This window comes from Mustela putorius, unplaced genomic scaffold (genome assembly GCF_011764305.1).
Source record: "Mustela putorius furo isolate JIRA1106 unplaced genomic scaffold, ASM1176430v1.1 tig00003853_pilon_pilon_pilon, whole genome shotgun sequence".
NCBI classification, from domain to species: Eukaryota; Metazoa; Chordata; class Mammalia; order Carnivora; family Mustelidae; genus Mustela; species Mustela putorius.
Genome location: NW_025422005.1, coordinates 8,267,703 through 8,287,155, shown reverse-complemented (window position 1 = coordinate 8,287,155; position 19,453 = coordinate 8,267,703). Strand labels below are relative to the sequence as shown.

At 55.1% G+C, this 19,453-nt stretch overlaps 1 protein-coding gene across 5 annotated transcripts; it reads right to left on the bottom strand.

Moving 5' to 3' along the window:
- Positions 1 to 6,250: 6,250 nt before the first annotated feature.
- On the bottom strand, positions 6,251 to 19,434 carry LOC101670474 (angiotensin II receptor associated protein). Of its 5 annotated transcripts, none has more exons than XM_045063750.1 (6): positions 19,316 to 19,434; positions 12,586 to 12,620; positions 10,242 to 10,347; positions 9,996 to 10,119; positions 9,336 to 9,510; positions 6,251 to 7,891 (listed from the first exon to the last, which is right to left on the bottom strand). In XM_045063750.1, exons 1-6 carry the CDS (start codon positions 19,340 to 19,342, stop codon positions 7,846 to 7,848), a joined length of 513 nt encoding a protein of 170 aa, XP_044919685.1. In that variant the 5' UTR covers positions 19,343 to 19,434; the 3' UTR covers positions 6,251 to 7,845. The 5 variants fall into 5 exon arrangements, with proteins under 5 accessions (XP_044919685.1, XP_044919683.1, XP_044919684.1 ...); XM_045063748.1 differs by lacking the exon at positions 9,996 to 10,119 and adding an exon at positions 9,620 to 9,697 and having other exon boundaries at positions 9,315 to 9,510; XM_045063749.1 differs by lacking the exon at positions 9,996 to 10,119 and adding an exon at positions 9,620 to 9,697.
- Positions 19,435 to 19,453: the final 19 nt, after the last annotated feature.

Sequence of the window (19,453 nt, the reverse complement as noted above, 5' to 3'; positions counted from 1 at the left end):
ACTCTTGCACTCTCAGCCTTCCTGAGTCTGTCTATTTTACATGTGTCTTTTATAAACACAATAGTGATGAGGGAGCAGGAGGCTGGCTGAGAACAGAGCAGGGGCTGGCACCTTGCACCCCCTCTCCACCCACTCCCCTTGGTAATATGTGTGACATTTCACAGGCACCCCTGACTGCCCTAAAAGAAGAGCAAATGGTTATCTTGCAGAGATCACAGTCCTGCAAGGCACCACCATTTTGCACCAAAGATGTCTTAAGAATTCTTTCTTTAGTCGTCAGCTCCGAACCTCACCCCACCAAACATGACTTAGGTTCTGGAACTTCATCAATAGGGCTGGAAGATTCTAGAAAATCATTGACAAAGGTATGATCATGACGTGGATATATAAAACCCATCTTATTTTTGTGTTTGCCAATGGTCCAAATTCATGTTTCTTTCTTCTCTTTTCTTGGCTTTTTAAGAAGTGATCAAATAACAACAACAAAAGAGTTGATCAAGTCTTTCTCCCTGGCCAACACTGTCTTGGAAATGACCCATTCTATTTCTATTCTTTCAGTGGTTCTCCAAGACATTAAATTGGCAAAGTCTAAAGTTAATGCAGTGTTTACCCGCCTTTCAGGCAGAAAGGGACTCTGTAATACTTTGTGCCTGGCCAGGCCCTCCTGAAATGCACCAGCATTGTTTTGAACACTAAACCATATGTTTAGTGTTCCCTTTGTATATGTCAGATCTTCTTTATGGAAAAATGTCCTCCTGCCACAAGAAGGTTCTTTAGATGTTTCTGTATTAAAGGTCTGTTGGTGATAAAATCTGTTGTCATTTCTCTGAATAGGCCTTTGTTTTCTTCATTCCTTCTTTTTTTGTTTGTTTAAAGATTTTACTTACTTATTTGTCAGAGAGACACAGCGAGGGTGGGAACACAAGCAGGGGGAAGTGGGAGAGGGAGAAGCAGGCTCCCCACTCGGTGGGGAGTCAGATGTGGGGATCCTGACCTGAGCCAAAGGCAGATGCTTAAGGACCAGGTCACCAGGTGCCCCTATTTCCTTCATTCCTGAGAGAGAACTCATTGTACACAATTGTGGGCTGATGGTTGTCTTCCACATGACTTTGAAGATATCATTCCCCTGGTCTCTGGCTCCTTTTGTTGCTGGTGAGACATCAGTAGCCAGTGTTAATTGGCATTTCTTTTAGGACAACATCATTTCTACCAGCTTGCTTTGGGAATTTTTTAATTTTTATTTTTAAATTAGCTTTTTAAAGTAATCTCTACTGTCCAACATGGGGCTTGAACTCCAGACTTTGAGACTGAAAGTAACATGCTCTACTGACTGAGCTAGCCGGGAGCCCCCGCTTTGGGGATCCTAGTGTTCATCTCTGGTGTTCTGCACCATTCATTTTATATCTGCTTTGTATTTTAAGATTTTATTACTGACTTATTTGTCAGAGAGAGCGTGAGAGACAACACAGACAGGGGAAGCGGCAGAGGGAGAAGCAGACTCCCTGCTGAGTAAGGAACCCAACGGGGGACTCAATCCTAGGGCCCCAGGATCGTGACCTGAGTCGAAGGCTGATTCTTAACCGACTGAGCCACCTGGGCATCCCTGTTTCTGTATTTGTTATAAAGTATTGCTCTGTCCTGGAACTGTGCCAGGTAAGCAATGCTGAACAAAGTGCTGAGATGAGAACTAGAAATGTGGATGTCTTCTGTTTGGGAAAATTCCCTGCCATTATTCTTTTGAACATTGCCTCTCTCCCAGGGGCTCCTTCAGAACTCCCACAGAGTTATGTTGGAACTTCTCATGCTATCCCTTGTTTCTTAACCTCTCTTCTGTAAGGCTTTATACGTGAGATAAACATGACACCAGGTGAGGTAGACACAAGGCAAGATTTATTAAAGGCACTCTCTGGCGAAGTTTCAGGGCTCAGGAGAAGGGGAGCCAGGAAAGTCACGCCCGGAGGAGGTGGGCACCCTCGAGCGAGGTTCCTCGACTCTGAAAAGGGGAGTGGGGGAAGTTGCACTGGGAGGGAGTTGGCGGGGGGGGGGGGTGTCTTTTATCTGGCCAAGGTAGGGCATGGGCTCACATCCATATATGGTAGGGTATTTGGTGATCGGAGGGTATGGGGAAGGGGGTCCTGATACTTCTGTTTCCCCCACATAGGTATTGGGTTACCTATGGAGACGTGACCTGGGCATACATCCTTTTGGCGGGAGAGTCAAGGGTTAAGAAGTGGGGGGGTGGGGGGGAGGCAGGAAGATGGTGGGCGGGAAGATGGCGGTCATTTCTATTGTTCCTCCTGCACTCCCGAGCCCGTTGACCCAACATCTTCTTTTGTACTTTTTGCTCCATTCTGAGTAATTCCTTCACATATATCTTCAAGGGTACAGATTCTCTCTTCTGCTGTATCTATTCTATGAATTAACCCAACCATCGAGTCTCTAACTGTTCATTTGTAGAAGTTGTGTTGCTTTCCTTTTAAATTCTACCTGGCACCCCAGTCTCTGCATTGTCATGTTCTGGCCCTAAAATCAAGAAGTCTCCACCTGCCCTTAGCCACATCTCCTCTTTGGGGGCCTGTGTCCCAAGCTGAAGAATAAGGTGGATGTAGGAGAAGAGCTTTCATATTGTGCCCTGGGGCCCTGGTCTCAGCGTGGCGGTGGCACTGGGGGGCTCTGTCAGACCCGCTCTGTTTTATACCCTGGGTAAGATTTCTTTTGAACCAAGGATTTGGAAGGAAAATCGTCTCACACTGCTGGTCTTCGGGAGCTCTAAGCTCAACTTCAAGTCTGTGAATCGGTGTGTAGATCTTCGCTATGATAATGTTTTGTATAACCTGTTGAATCTGTCAATAGTCTTTATAGATTCATAGGTATGAACACAAGCTCTCAACTACCTGGGGAACTGGGCCCTTGGGGTTCTGCAGTGGCCAGTGAAGACAACCCCTGTTTTATTTTCTGACCATTTCTTCAAAACTTGTAGAAAACACTTAGTAAGTTATTATAGAATTGGTAATAAATGAATACATGAACAGATGGTCAGACTGGTGATGGGGCTTAGGACATGCTCTCCTCAAATTCTGGCACTGTGACATACCGAACATCTTAACCTCAGCGTTTGAAAAAATGGCAGAAGCAAGAAAGTCACTCTGACCTTACTCTGTCCTTTCCTGAAATAGGTCCTGAATCTCCTATGTGAAAGGTGTTCTCCCCTACAGGGGTTCTCCCTGTAGGGGAGAACACCTTTCCTTCTCCCAGGAGGAAAGAAGATGATTCTTATCACCAGAGCCAGGGAATTTATAGCCAGGAAATCTGTATAAACAAACCTTGTTAATTTAACCCTTATCTTCCTGGTTATTTCTTCACCATTCACTACCCCCAGGTCAGACCCTTTGTCTTGTCAATTCCTTTTTTTTTTTTTTAAGATTTTATTTATTTGACAGAGAGAGAGAGAGAGAGAGCAAGCACAAGCAGGGGGAGTAGCAGAGGGAGAAGCAGACTCCCCACCGAGCAAAGTGCTTGATGCGGGTCTTGATCCCAGGACCCTTGTATCATGACCTGAGTGGAAGGCAGACGCCTAACTAACTGAGCCACCCCAGCACCCGTCTTGTCAATATTTCACACATTTATTGTTTCTTTGTGTGAAAGTTATAAAAGCTCCCTGGTCTCGTCACTTCCTCAGGCCTTCCTGCTCTTGTGAAGGTTCTCGTATACATGTACAAGTTTGAGAAAACATACAGGCTTTTTTCTCCTGTTAATCTTTGTCAGTTTAATTTTCAGACCCAGCCAGGGACCGTAAGAGGGCTGAGGAAAATTCTTTCCTTCCCTAGACTTGCCACCCCCTCCCTCCCTCTCTGAATAATTAACCCAGTAAACAGGGAACGAGAAACACTGATGTTACACATGGTCAGAGTTCACTAATCCTTGAATCAGGCACTGTGAGTACCCCCACTTTTCAGATGAGAAAACTGAGTCACAGTGAGGTTAAGAGACGGTCATGTCTCTTACCCAGCCAGTCACGGGTTGCAGTAGGGATTTGATCAAGGCTTGCTGGCTCTAGGGCCAGTCTGGAGGGAGGCTGGGAGAGTTGGAATTTCCAGGCTATCCTGGGGACTGACTCATGGGATGGGCCTAAGGCGGGGGCCCCTGCAGGTACGGATGGCTCTGGCCCAGTTTTGGCCAACAGAAGACAGTGACCTCTCCCGGGACAAGGGCTTGCCTCTGGCTCCCTCATCTGGGAGGCTCAGCTTTGTGAAAACAAGAAATACAAGATTTGGAAACTAGCCAAGTGGCTTCAGCCCTCACCTACAGGAGACCAGAGGCATGAGGAATTTGCTTCCTGTGGCTGACAGTTTCTGGGAACGGCAGACGCTCTAGATTAAAATACTGAGTACTTCCAAGTGTCTACAAAAGCTGGCCTCATGGTGAGAAGCCAATGGTGAGAAGCCGCATTTCCTCAGTGTGGCTCATTTGGCCTTTCCTTGAACTTGGCCTTCTGCTGCCCACCTTCCCAGTCAGTGGCAGCTTGAGCCCCAGGCTGCTCAGGCCGTAAACCTTGCAATGGTACATTCTTGTTTTTTCTCTTCTGTCCTGTCCATGAATGAATCCGGCACCTTGCCTTCCGAACATCTCCAAGAGCAGCCCTGTTGGGCTGGGTACCAATGAGCCTTGAGGCTGCAACACTTCCTTACCAGGAGATAAAGAGCCCATGACAGCCTGTGCTGACCTTGTCACATCGTGTGGGAATATCATCCCGTTTCAAGCCCAGGTTTGTTCTTTTGTTCTGATTACACATGTGTGTCTCGTGGCACCTCTCCTGCCCACGGCTATGTCTGTCCTCCAGGGGCAGGGGAGTGTCCTTCCCCTGTGGCAGGAGAGAGGTGAAGAGTGAGCCCACTGCCCTGTGTCAGTTACTGCCAGCCCTAGGGGACCGATGCGACCCCCCCCACCCCCCCTGAGGCTGATCTGGTGAGTAAAGCGTGGTCCAGCCGGTGCCTAAACCAGTGCGCGGCTTTCCCTGGTGCCTCTGATTGCTCGGACCGTGGGCAGAGCCGCCTGATGTCCTTCCCTGCAAGGGACAATCGGTGCCAGGTGTACAGCTCAACACGGCCACTTGTCACCATCCGCATCTCTGCCTCCCAGTCCAAGCCACCAACATTGTCCTTTTAGAGTGAGGGTCAGGTTGTGTCCCATTCTGCCCAAAGCCCTGCAGTGAACCCCATCTCACTCAGAACAAGCCAAAGTCCTCAAAATGACCTACTAGCCCTTTGCTACCTGGTCCCTGTTGCTTTTCTGACCTCATTCCTTCTTCCCTCCCTTGGCTCTAGCCACTCCAGCCTCCCGACTGTGCCCAGAAACAGGCTGGGCAGCCACAAACCTGCTCAAGCCTTCCTATGAGCTGTTCCCCTGCCCGGAACCTCTCATGGCAAACGGAAACCGCGCCGCCCACCGCCACCCCTCAAGCTAGAAGACTCCTAGCTCCCATAGGCTCTTGGTTGCTTGTTGAATGAATGTTAGGATGTCAGTTATGAGACCAGCTGTTTGGAAAGACATCCCACTGGTGGCCCTCACTGTCCCTGGGTCTCTGATGGCACTCTTCTTGCAGGACAGCCCTCCAGCTCCTGGGACCATTTGGCCTGCATAATAAGGGAGCCAGAAGAGCCTAGAAGGTTAAGTCACTGTCCCCAACTATGGGACAGCCCTTGGCCAATGACCAGAATGCCTGGGCCCCCTTGCTTTGCACCAAGCCAGACACTGCATTCAGTGTCTGCTTCTGGGGATCCCTACCTAAGACGGAGGCCTTCCTCGAACCCCATAAAGATCTGGTTGGACTTGAGGATCTGGGACTATGAAGAACTGGACTCTCTGAACATACCCTCCCCTCCATTTGACACAGGCTCTACTAGCTGTGCCCCCACCTTTCCATTCCCTTTGGAAACTGACATACTGACCACATACACCCAGGGGAAGGCACAGCGCAACCTGCCGTGTGCCAGGACCTGGTGTGAACAAGAGAACCGGAACTGGGGTTTTTAGTCCCATACCCCAAACGCCACACTTCTCCCCTACCCAAGGCTGCTTCAACCACGGACTTGAAGGATCCTTCTGTCTTGTCCACACTTCCCTATTCCATTCCATACACACTCGTGAACGACATATGGTATTGCTTGGAGGTTTTAAATTCAGGCCAACACTCTCGGATTGCTGATGCCATCCTGGAATCTGTTTTGCTCACAACATAGGGCGACCCGTGTCCACAGAAAGAGGCCTGGTTTATTCCCACAAACTGCCGAACCACAGCCATACAACGAATGTGCCGCAGATTATTTATTTGTCTCCTTTTGATGGTGTAGCTGTTTCCGGCTCTCCTGCTAATGGACGTGCAGCCACTCTGGTCCAGAACACGGGTCCCTTCCCAGGGGTCTCTTCTGGAGCTCTTGCCTCCTGACTGAGGACTCTTTATAAGTCTATTCCCTGAGAGCAGGCACCAGAGTTGAGCCCTGCAGCCCTTGCGCGGCGGTAACAGGTACTGAACCCCAGGGCATGGATGGATACAGGAGGGTGGTGGGGTTGTGCACTAGGCCTTGATCTCTCTTGTCTCAGAGACAAGCCAGGATGGCCTGGGAGAGCCAGAGGTCAACACTCGGTCCAGTTGATATAGATTAGGACCCTGGCTTGGGGCTTCTGGACGGGTGTTGGTCCCAGTCGGCCCGGACACCAAGATACAGGGTCTGCCAGGGAGAGGTCACCCCTAGCCTATTGACCCCACATCATCACAGGATCTAGGAGCAACCCGCGAGCTTCACTGTGGCTTGGGGAGCTGCAGGGCCAGGCACTACACACTTTGTTCACGTCATCACCCCCAGGGCTGGCACTGGCTCTTTTCCAGAAGAAACTGAGGCCAGAGTCATTAAGTCGCTCAAAGGCACACAGCCAGAACGTGGCTGAGGGGGAGGCAAACCCATACCCAAGTCATCGGACCCAGAGACACAGATGCCCCGCCCCCCCCCCCCCCCCCCGCACTGAACAGCGCCCTCTGCTGCTGGGACGGAGGCTAGGCCAAAGCTGGGTTACCAGCATGTGTTTCCTCCAGCCACAGCAGGCCGGCCCCTAAGCCCAGCCAGCTTCCCTGCGGATTCAAAGGAGAAATCTTCCCAGGAATGGCAGGTCCAGGGGCCCCCAGGGCAGCTGGGAGATTAACCATGGCTCAAAACACCCCAGCTACGGATTCCCCAGACCTGAATGCCATGGCCATGGGAAGGGCAGTTGGCGGCCATGGGGGTTCTCCGGGCTGCAGACGTCTCCTGCCTCCAGCCCCAAGGTCCCCAAGCACCAAGTTACTAGGCATGAGAAGCACAGGGACCTCACTTCCATGCTGGACTGCTCTGGGGGCTGACCATGACCCAAAGCTCTCAGAGCTTCTGTGGGCAAGGTCAACCAACTGTGGGCAAGGCCTGGCTCAGGTATGGCTGGACAGGGCTGCACGGAGCAGCTAATGGACGTGAGGAAAATGACCACGGTTGCCAGCCTCAGACCAGTGGGGTACCTCAAAGGGAGGGGAGGCCTCAGAGAGTCTGGGACAGGTGTGCATGGGGCTCCTGGCCACTCAGGGCACTTGCCTGGGGTGATGGGGAACAGGAGAACACAGTCCAGGAAAGGGACATGGAGGTCAGGGGCAGCTCTAGAATGCCATCCGAGGCACGAGGAGGGCAAGGCAGCCTGGGCCATCTCTGGGGTCTGCTCCACTGGCCCCTGCACTTGGGCAAAGTGGACTGGCTTCAGTACCCTTGTGGGGAGTGACTCCTGCCCTCTGAGCCTACAAAGGGGTCTGTGGGCGCCTCTGGTGAGTCAATCGTCTGGTAGCCACTGCGCTCCTGTGATGGTCCAAGAAAACCTGGGGGTGGAGGGGAAGGAAAAAACGAAGGGTGAAGACTCACGACAGTCTACTGTAAGTCCAAACCAAGATTCACCAGGAACGACAGTGACAGGGACAGCAGATCCCCCAGCTTTTGGCAGGTGTTCAGCCAATCCTCCCATAACCCCCCAGAGCAGGTATTGGGTGGCCCCACTTTACAGATGGAGAAACTGAGGGTCAAAGAGATGAACTGACTTGCCCCCAGTATGGCGCTTGAAGTGGAGGACACGGAAATTCAAGCCAAGGCAGCATAAGCCCAAAGCCAGTGCTCCTGGCCATGACACTGGGGCCTTCTCAGAGCAGCAAGCATCTGAGCTCCAGATGGACGACCAGCCCTGGGCTCGCAGGCTCCCCGCCCCCACCCCGGGCACAGTGGACACCATGTTACTGGTCCAGAAAGCCCAGAGCTGGCACAGTGTGCAGAGCCCAGAACCCTGGGATGGGGGTGCAGGGTAGGGGCGAGGGCTCTAAGTGCCCATGCTCTTTGCTCCCCTCCCTGCCCTGCACACTTGACCCTGAACAAATCCCAGGGGCTCTGGGCGCCAGCTCCCTCATCTGCCTAATGGGAGAAATGTTACTGGGCCCCCCTAACTCCAGGGCAGGCCAGGGCAATGCTGAGATCAGTCCCGGGGAGACCGCAGGCCCCTCTTGCCCTGGCCCAGATGCTTCCCTAGGTGGGTCATGGGCCCCTCTGGGCCGCTTTTCTTGGGAGGGAACAGTGAAAGACCACCGCCCCACTCTCTCCCCACCTCTCCGAGAAAGGAGATGAGCTGTATGTAAGAGAGAACAGGAAAACGGCCCAGCCGCCATGAGCAGGGGTGTGGGAGGGGCTGCAGTGGGCCTGGCTGAGGTGACCGGGATGTGAGCAGGGCCAATTCAGGGCCAGCTTCGGCCGAGGCTCCGTGGCGCAAGCCAGCAGCCCCTCTCCGTTGGCCACCCAGACCCCACACGGCAGGAAGGCAGGTTCTAGGCCCGCGGCTGGCAGGTGCTGAGAGGAGGGGCCGGCCCCGGGAATGCTGACAGGCCTCAGGCTGCAGGCCGGCCAGAGCCCTCGGCGCTGCACTGGCGCTCAGTGCTGGGGTTGAGACTAAGTTCTGGTCCCGCTGCCAACTCTGCCCGCAGTCGGATGCCCGGGAAAGCTCACGGCAGGCGGGGATAGGAGCGCTGGGCTCGTGCAGCAGAGACTGGAGCGTTTATCCCCCGCAGCCTGGTTTTGGGGTTGGCACCAGGCCCCGCCCCCACCGCCCCCCGTGCCTTGAGCCCTTGTCCCCCAGGGCAAGGTGAGCTCACTTGGGCTGCAGGTCAGGCAAGACAGAGACAGGAGAGACGTGGGAGACGGCGCTGCCAGCACCCTGGCTGGCGAGAGGTCAGTCAGGGAGCCAGCGGGAGGTGGTGGCCTCACCAGTACAGAGCGGGAGCTCACCCCCGCGCTCCCGGTACATGTGGTAGACGAAGCAGCAAGACAAGGGCTTGAGGAGCAGGCTGAGGATGGCCATGCCGGCACCGAAGCGCTGTGTGTCCGTGAAGCTGGCCTGCCGGTAGAAGACGCTGATGTGGACGATGTCCAGGAAGATGGTGGCTGCCAAGCCACCGAGAAACTGCAAGGGTGATCACGTGCCATTAGGGTTTATGCCCTCCCTGATGCTCCGTCCCGCGCTCACGGCTGCCCTACCACGTACGCCAGATGGAAGCTCCGTCCCTGCCCACCTGTGTCCTTAGATCTTGCTGGAAAACAGATCGGCTAGCTGGCAGGACCCAGGTCTGGACCAGGCAGGACCACTCCCCCTGTGACGTGGGGCACCAGACTTGGTTCTAGAACCTTCGAAATGAAGGTCCCTTAGAGTTCACTCAATCCATCTGCACCATGGGAGCCCCCTTCTCAGTCATCCCGACAGGCCTGCGTGGGAGCTCTTGTTGCCCCTCGGGGCTGTGTCTGCTCTGACCTCACGAGGTAGAGGAGCTCCCTCTCCATGGGGCTCCCACCACAGCCCTCCCCACTAATAGGGCCCTAGAAGCGGGTTACCAGGGACACGCTCCAGTGCCCTTGAGGAGGAGCCAAGCTGGGGCGCCTCGGGGGACCCACCCGTGCTTCCTTCGGGGAAGGCAACCAGCAGACTCAGGGTTCTCGGAGTCCCGCAGGCCGAGAAGTGGGTCAGGCTAGTGAGGACACACCTGGGCTGGTAGCTGGGGACGGCTTCTTCACAAGGCTTAAGAAATGGAAAATAGGGGGCAAGGTGCGGGGCCCCTTCCTTACAAGGAAGAGACAGGACTGGGATGGGTGAGGGGGCAAGAGTGGGGGCCACGGACCACCCTGCTCCCCCCGCCTCACCAGACTCATGGCGTCGACGGAGTCCCGCTGAGCCACGGCCCACACGCCCACCGCCAGGATGGTGAAGTTGGCCCAGGGGTAAGGGCCGGAGAACGTGATGCAGCCCCTGTGGGAAGGAGCACCCGGGTCATGTCAGGTGACCGCCCCACAGGGGCCCGCCCCTTCCCCTCCCGCAGGCCCCTCTTCCCCGCTTCTGAGTCCCGGGCCCTCTGCGAGGACGCCACAGGGCACTTGCTCTCCTCCTCCCCGGCTGGGTCCTGGAAACGTCAGCAAAGCCCACTGCCTGTACTTCCCAAGTGGATCCCAAATCTGGCCACATCCCTCCGGCTCCAAAACCCCATCCTCTCCGGCCAGGATTTGTCACCGCAGCCTCTCCCCACGGGCTTCCTTACTTCCACTCCTGCCCACCCAGGCCCTTCTCCAAACAGCCAGGAGTCGTGTAAATCTGGGGACGTCACTCCTCGGCTGAGAGTCTCCCCCAGTTTTCCTTCCCACTTGCAATAAAATACAGACTCTTCCCGTGGCCCGAGGAGCCCCGTGGGCCGTGGCCTGTGATGCAGCTGTCGCCCCCTTGGTCCTCCAGCCACTTCCCGCACGGCGTCCTCTTCCCTGAACACAGCCCTGTCCTGTTAGTCTCAGCCCCCACGTGGACGCCGAGACTCTTTCCCCAACCACCTAGTTTTAAATACCAGCTTGTGACTTCCTATTTTATTTTTTAGGGCATCGTTACCAACTACCATCTGATAGGTTTACTTCTTGGCTCGTCAACCCAGTGAAAATATTAGTTAACACAGAGCCCCTAAAAAATGTCCCGCACGGTTCTCGATGCTTTAAATGAACTCACTTATGTGCATTTATGTTAGCAACTCTAGAAAGGAGGCATGATTATGATCCCCATTTTAAAGATGAGGCAGCTAAGGCATGGAGAGATCAAGGAACTTGCCCCAGGCCACACAGCTTCTAAGGGGCGGAGATGGCATTTGAATCCAGACAGCGGGGCTCCAGAGGCCTGCCACGCCCTCACCCACAGTAGTCATGGGGGCTCCCGCATGCAGTGGGGCGCCTCATTAACTTACTTGACTCTGAAGCGAACCCCACAGAGAATGTAAGCAAAGCTGTGAAGTGTAGAACAAGACTCGGCTTGATAGTCTTTGAATAAGTCACCTGCCTTTTTGGTTTTCTGCTTTTAAAGAAGCTAGTGCGGGGCAGGTTGGGGGGCGCCCAGACCACAGCTCAGAATCTTCAGGGGTATGACTGAGAAGTCTATTCAGACCTTGCTTCCCCCAGTCATTAGCCATGACCTTCACCGTCTGCTTTATTCCCAGCCATTTTACCCGTGCTGCAGCGTACGGCGAGGTTGGCAACACGCCCACGGAAGCCAGCGGTCTCCAGTCCTGCTTCGGCAGGGCAATGGCCCCGCAGCTCAGCAGGTGAAACAGACAGCAATCAGTCCGCAATGCTCGAACCTCCCTCTGTCGCAGGCCCCAGGGAGTGTCGGATGAACACAACCTGCTTCTCCCACAGGGCCCCTGAGGGCTGTGTCAGCCTTACACCCATTTTACAGATGGAAACCTAAGAAGGACCACGGCTCACCCAGGACCACGCCAGGTCCATCTGAATCCCGAGTCTGCCATCTCTGGGCAGGAGTGTGATGTAAGAGTGCGGCCCACCCCTCAGCAAGTGACCCCACCCCGGGTCTAGGCTCATGAAGTATCTACTTGCTGAGCTGGCTCCTGGACGCCCTCAGGAAATGTTAGTGGTTATGGTTATTACAGTTTCTAAAATGGGGCTTTCACCATCCAATGACCTCACAAGGTAACTAGGAAGGTTAGTCATGCTCTCATTTTAGTTGACAAAATGACTCAGGGGTCTAAGTGATGGACCCAAGGTCAAAGACACACAGAGCTCTAGCTGGCAAACACCCCCCGCTGCCTTGGGGAGTCCAGCAGGCTATGTGAGACTAGCCCCTTGGCTTTAGCACCTCATACCTTCCAGATACAAAGGCTTTAGGGGAGGCACCAGAGTCACGCCAAGCCCCTAAAAAAGGCCTGGGCATGTCTGGAGGAGGATCTGAGCTGTGGGGACTGTCCTGGGCCAGCCACCTCCCCTAGGATGAAGACTTAAAGCTTCTGGGGGGGGGGGGAGAGGGGTGATGGCAGAGGCTTCTGGAAAATGCCTGCCCCTCAGACATTCTTGGGACCTGGGGAGCTTGCTGATGACATTCTTGACAAAGGTGTTATTTAGTTCTGGAACTGGCAGGGAGACACGTGGATGAGAGCCCGGGGGGTCTCCGGATCCCCGGAGACAGGAGGACACAGGAGTGGACACCTGCGAAGTCACTCACCAGGTCGTCAGCAGCCAGTGAACCAGCAGGATCATCTGCGGGAAGGAAAGAAAAGAATGAGGAGTGACACACCATCTGGGGAGAGGTGGGGCGAGCTTCTGGAGGCAGAACACACAGGAAGCCCCCGTCTAGCACCTAACAGGGCTTTACAAATGTCTGTTAAAACAAAACAAAAACAAGAGAACACCAGCGACAGTGAGCAGAGCTGACGTGAAGGAGGAAGAGCGCAGGTCAGGCCAGGGGGAGCCGCCACAGGGCTCTGCCCTACTCCGTTGGGGCAGCAGACACCCACACCCCCTCCTGCTTCACAGTCAGCGCTGGCATCAGAGGATATACCTGGACTGGAACTGGCTGGGGGGGGAGGGGCGGCGTGGGACTCACAAGAGGCTGGTTCCTTGGCACACCGGAGCTGGGGTACGGTATGGGGCACAGGCATTGTCTGCCCCGTGCATCAAGAGAGCACCAGAGGCAAAAGGGGAAAAACAGGATGAGGGAGCAGGAGACCAGGGGAAGAGGCGGGCCTTGAGGGCCTCAGCAGGGAGCGTGGATTTCATCCTAAATGCAGGGAGGGAAGCCACGGAAGGCTTTTCTGCAAGCAAGGAACTTGGTAGGGCTTAAGAAAAAAAAAAATCCCTCTGGCTTTTTTCTAGATTTCTGCACCATTCCACAAACCCTTTCATTGTCCCATATGTCCTTAAAATCACAGTCCTTTTTACTAGAACTTGTCTCTACTCCTGGTAATCAGAAGGGCCCTTCTTGGAAAGCAGATAAAGAAGGAGGCAGCAGATGCTCCGGGGAGGGGAGGGCAGCTGTTGGCTGGAGCTTCTGAAAGAGGAGGCCGGTCTGTGCTCAGGGATGGGCAGGGACCACCCAGGCCAAAGGGAGGAGAGCAAGGTGTTCCAGAGGGGGTGCGTGGGAAGACCAATGGCGAGGCAGGACCCAGAGCCCAAAAGAGGAGGAGGGGGTGGGCCCGAATCGGCAGGGGACCAGAAGTCCTGAGTCAGGAGCTTCCATGGGGTCCCAGTGGTAGACGAGGGACCTTGAAGGAGTTCCTCAAGTGACTAAGGGCATTAAGCTGGGAGTGGGGCTGCCAAGAGCCCGGGGCGGGAGCAGTGTACCAGCCTGGAAGCGAGTGTGCAGTGAACAGCCCAGGCTTCCAGACCGGTGAAAGGGCAGAAGTGTGGCTTGCACCTGTAGGAAAGAACTCTGGCTGTGGAGGGGAAAGCCGTCCGAGAAGAGGTACTATTTATCGTACACTTGCTCTGCGCCAAACGCCTCGCGCCCCCTTCTTCGGGCCTCACAAAAGCCTCTGGAACAGACACCATGATTGTTCCCGTTTCACAGATGGGAAAACTAGACTCCAAGGAAAATTACGCTGATCCAGATTCCACCCATGGTGTGCGGGGAGACTCGAGTTCAAGTGTAAGTCTGACTCCGCTGCTCCCAACCTTCACACGGCACGGGGAGACTGGGCTTTCAGCGGAGGGGAGCTTGCGACAAAGGAGGACGTTTTCTGCACGTGGGGGGAGCTCAAATCGGAGCAGGAGGCCGCGACGTTCCACCTTCACCCCCAGGCCCCGCGCCAGCGAACCCAAAGACACCGTGGCTCGAAAGCAAGGCGTTAGGCTGGGAGAAGAGCTCCGCAAGGACCAGTGCCCCTGACGAACCGTCTACACCACAGAAAGCTGGCTCGAGACGGCAGCTCCGTGACCGGCTACCCCTCTTTGCTCTGGACGTTTCCTAAGTGTGGCCACCACGCTGTGTTCTGTACGCGGACGTGCTTAACCCTCACAGCCCACGGAAGCACCATTTACAGCTGAGGAAGTGGGAGGCTCGGAGGCGAGTGACTTGCCGACGGTCACATAGCTGCCCCGTGGCAGAGCCACAACTCAAACCTGACTGTGATCCTGGTGCTGCCTGACCACATGGCCTCTCTGGGGCTGGGCGGGTGTGTTCCTCCCGTTATGAAGACGGGGAGATCGAGGGAGAGGAGGCTTAGTCGGCCGTGGATTTCTTTTCCCAGAGGCTCGTGAGACAGGATGAAATGGCGCTAAGTTTCTCAAACATTTCACCCGGCATGGAACATTCTGGAAACAAACGAATGTAGCTGGATGGAAGACAGTGGAAGACAGACAGGAAGCTGGGGGTGGACAGGACCAGGCCTGGGGGTTGTGGGGAAGAATTCTGATCTTTATCTCAAGAGCCAACCACTACCCCCTCTGTCTTCACAGGAAACCCTGCCCACAGAGGGGAGAAACCCTGCCTCAAAGACCATAGCATGTGACAAGCTGCAGTGGTCCTGGTGTCCGGCTTTCAGACTAAGAGAAGACACCGAGGAAGGGAGCACGGGGGAGGCAGCTCACATGAACACCTTCCTTCTGAAAATCAACACCTGAGCCTTGCCTGCTATTGGCTTGTGTTCCAGAAACCATCTTCATTTCCAAGTGCTCTGGTTCTCACACCCCAACCACGCACACCACGGGTTTTTAACACATGGGTGCTTCTTGGCCCTGCAGAGCCCTGCTTGACGAGGGGAAGGTGAAAAGCTGAGACCCGGAAACTAGCGGATACGCAGGCAAGCCTGTAGGGAAAGGGCTCTGTGTCACCTGTGAGACAAAGATTTAGCCAAGAGCCAGAGAGACCTGTAACATGCAGTAAGCGGCTGCCCGAAGTCCAAAACTCAGTCACCTGTTTGGGAAGAGCACAACCTGGAAATACAGAGGATCCCTAAGGACATACTGTGTCCCCTCCGTGTGCCCTCACTTTTGTTTTATAGTTAAGAAACTTAGCAGCTTTTGATCACATCTCTTAAGCCCCTGGGAATAGAAACCCCCAGAAGACAAAGTCTTCTCTTCCTCCGTCTCCCCATCTTTGTCATGGGAGGGCACAGCCACCCAGGCCTACAGAGTGGTCTGTGCTCAGGGGTGCTCCAACCAGCAACCGAGCCAAATGGGCCCAGCTCTTCCCGACACAGGAGGGAACAGTGACTCATCTCAGCACAAAGGACTGTCTGCCAACTGCTGGGGAGGTTTCCGGTAACCAAGGGGACACCAGGGATTCTCAGGTACGGCCTGAGAGACTGGGGGAGGGAGGCCCTGGCCTCTGAGAATGTGACTGGGCAGCCCTTCCCGGCGGGGCCAGAGCAAAGACAGACCGGAGCTCCTGGACTCTTCATATAGTGCTCGGCGCCCGGGGGCTGCCTGGTTCTTCCCCAGAAGACGGGGAAGGAGAGGGCGGATGAGGCAAAGCAGGCAGGGGTTGTAGGTGCTGGAGTGGAGGCCTGGGTTCTGGTCCAGGGGTCATGTCCCTTTGTGTCTGTGCCCCAGGTTTGGTCTCTGAAATGGAGGCAATCCCTTTCCTCCCCCGCTCCCACCTGCTATCCCTCAAGCACAGAGACAGGTGTCTCACGGTCCCTGTACGAATCCACGGAATGACCACGTCATGACCGTAAGTACCTGTCTGGAACAGGCATCCTGTGTTAACAGCGTTAACAACACAACTCCTGGTACCAGGCCGGACCTGCCTGCCATGTGTCTGCACTGTCCTGAACACTTGGCCACCACGTGGGACAGGGGGGGCAGTCATGTTCTGTTACTGAGGAAGATACTGAGGCAGCGGGAGATTAAGCAATCGGCCCACATGTGACGCTTACAGAAAGAGAGCTCAGAGCCAAGTGTCCCAATCGCTCTATCTGGTCTGACTTTTTCTGCTACTAGAAATGTACTGCCCCACCAGCTCCGGGACCACGGGATCCTCCTCCTATCACCCTAGAAGGTAGGGTTTATTTTTATCTTCTTTGTACCGTGAGGAAAGGGTCCTCAGAGAAGTTAGGAGACCTGCTCAAGGTCACGCAGCTAGTAAGCGGTCATGACTATGCTTCGCCATCAGGATCTCGAAGAGTAAGGGAAGGGAGGAGGGAAATGAGGAGGTTTAACCAGAAGGGAAGGCTAAGGAGAAGCCGAGGGGACATGGGGACCAGGGCTCAGACCCTTCGTCTGCTACTGAAGGGCCCAGGGGCGAATGGGGCGGAAGGAGACTTCCTAGACAGGCGGTGGACAGACCTAAGGTCAACAGACAGATCAATATGGGGAATCCAGTTCTTAGTCCTGTGTAAACACAGCCCGTTACGTGAGATAGAAAGGTCCCCAAGGATAGCTGAGGCTGAGACGCAAGTCAGGAACGCCATGCCAGGGAGGCAGAGTCGGGCAGTGGGCAACAAAGTCAGATATGCAGATTTGGTCCCAGGGAGCCGGGGCTCCATGACCGTGGACGCTGTGTGATCTTGGGCAAGGCACCTGACCTCTCGAAACTGCCGTTTGCCCTTTTATGAAGTAGGGACCATCATGCCTGTGTCACGAGCTGTTCTGTGGATCTAGTGGTACAGGGAGGTGGAGAGGCGTGTGAAACACACAACACAGTGCCCGCCGGGTAGTCAGCCCTCAGTGCGCGGCCATTCTCATCACCGCCATTAGGAAGTCGGCTTGCTGAGTCCTTAACCAAATGCTACACTGCTTGCTCCCTGGGCCTTTTTTCACAGACTTCCCGAGCCCCAGTCTGCTCCTTTCTAAGCTTGTCAAATGTCCTTTCTCCCAGATGGGACTCAGTTAGGGCCCTCTGTGTGAAGAGCCTGGGGCAGCTGTTTCTGATCACTGGCACGACTGACCGCTCTGGCGGGGCTGAGCATGAACAGGATTCAACCAAATACCACGGAATATGAAATGAGGGAAGGCAGGTCCACAGGGTGCGCTCTCCCAGCTCCCGGGCAGCCCTGATCTCACAACATCCCACTTAAGAGCCTACAAGCAAGGAGTCGACAGCCGCCCTCCCTAGAGTGGCCAGATTTAACAACAAAAATACAAGACGCCCAGTTAGTTTTGAATTTTGGCTAATAAGCCTTTTGTTAGTATGATCCAAATATTGCCTAGCATATACTTATGCTGAAAAATTGTCCACTGTTGATCTGAAATTCAATTTCAACAGGATGTCCTTTATGTTCCTGGCAATCTTGGCCCTTCAGGGCCTCCAAGCACTGACTTATTTCTGATTAGTAGCAGCTAAAACCTTTGGAAACACAGGGTCCTGTTTCCTAAGCCAAGGGAAGGGCCCCCCGTTTCACTCTGGGGCAGAGAATGCCAGCACAGCTCATACCTGTGGGCGTGCTTGGACTGTAGGCCCATAAAGTTGCTCAAAAACAAACAAACAAACAAACAAACCCCGAAAACCAAAAAAGTCCCAAACAGATTAAGCCCTTCCAGTGGATGGAAACCATCAAAGCCAAAGCCAGCCCTAACTGGTGGCCAGGAAAGGGCAAGGCTTTGAAGTCTGACCCCAGTGGGTTCAAAGCCGGACTCTGCCACTTAATCCCTGTGGGACTTTGGCAAATTACTTATCTGCCCCAGCTGAAGTTTGCTCAGGAGTAAAAAAGGTGACAATATCAGCTTTCTCAGAAGGTGGCTGGGATCAAATGAACGGCCTGGCACCCCACAGATGCTCCAGGAACCAGGGCTCCCTGCCCTCTCCGTTTCACCTGATGCTCTCTTAGGAATGATTTTAGGCAAAACTCTCATCAGCGAAAAGGCAGGGGGCACTGACTCCAGACACTGCCTGGAACACAGCGAATGCTGATACGAACAAACCTCGGTTTCCTGCTATAAATCGAACTGGCTGGAAGCCTCTGGGAGGGAAATGAGGATAAGGGAAATCTGCCCCGTGAAGTCTAGTAACCCACGCGTGGATCACGTGTACTTTTGTGCTCCTCTGTCCCTCAGAGGCCTTCCGTGCTGGGTATACCACGTGTGCTAAGTGCTTTGTCACTGGAAGTAAAAGGGCGTTTTTGGATACAGTCTCAAGGGGACAGCACCGTGACCCCAAATGGCAGGTTTGGGCCGACGTTCACACCTGCCTGACCAAAGCTAAAGGCCCCAGCCCCTCTGGGGCCCGCGCAGCCCCGAAGCAGAGCCCGCCGGGGGCGGGGACAAAATGAAGAAGCCGCGGGCACCCAGGAGCTGAGGACATGCCACAGGAAATGAAGACACCCCAGGAAGCTTCGCAGTGTCTCCCTAAAGGCACAAAGTTGGGGTTTTCTGCGTCTAAGTAACTTCTATTGGAGTTCCTGTTTCTTACGAAATTAGGACGCTGGATTTAAGCGCTTTGGAAACCACTGGTCTGGGCATTTCGGGTTTTCTTAAGCTGATGAAGCCGACGAAGCAGCGCGGCGGCGCTGGCCGTGCAGGTGGACCGTCCAGCCCCTCTTTCGGCGACGGGCAGGTGTCCGCCGCCGGGACCCTCCCCCCCCCCTCCCCGGGGCTCTCAGGGCCCGCCCCCACCCCGCGGCTCCCTCCCTCCCTCTCTCCAGCGGAATTCTGGGCACGCAGGCCCGAGCGATCCTCGGGCTCCCGCGGGGCAAGCGGCCGGAGGCGCCGAGGCCAGAAAGGGGAACCGGCGGCCCTTTCCCTCCTCCGCCGCCTCCAGCTCGCCCTCCGTCTTCCTGCGGGCCTTTCCCTGGATCCCTCTCCCTGCGACGGCCGGTCTGCTCACCCCCTTCCCACCCGGGGTCCACGTCTCCCGCTGTCTCCCCACCACCCCCTCCTGCCCCGAGCTGTCGACCCTCTCCCTTCTGAAATCCTTCTTGAAAAAAATCAAACGTTCCCCGCCCCCCCCCCCGCCGCCCGCCCCGGCCACACACTTTGGGGGACCCGCCCTGCCCGCACCGCGCCCTGCCCGTCTCCACCTTCAGGTTCACGGCAGGCAGCTCCATCCCGACCCCAGCGGAGGGCACCTGCGCGGCAACCGCGGGGGCTCCTGGGCTCCGAACTCGGGAAACAAACTTGCCGGGCCCCGCCCCGCCCCGCCCCGCCCGGCCACGTGA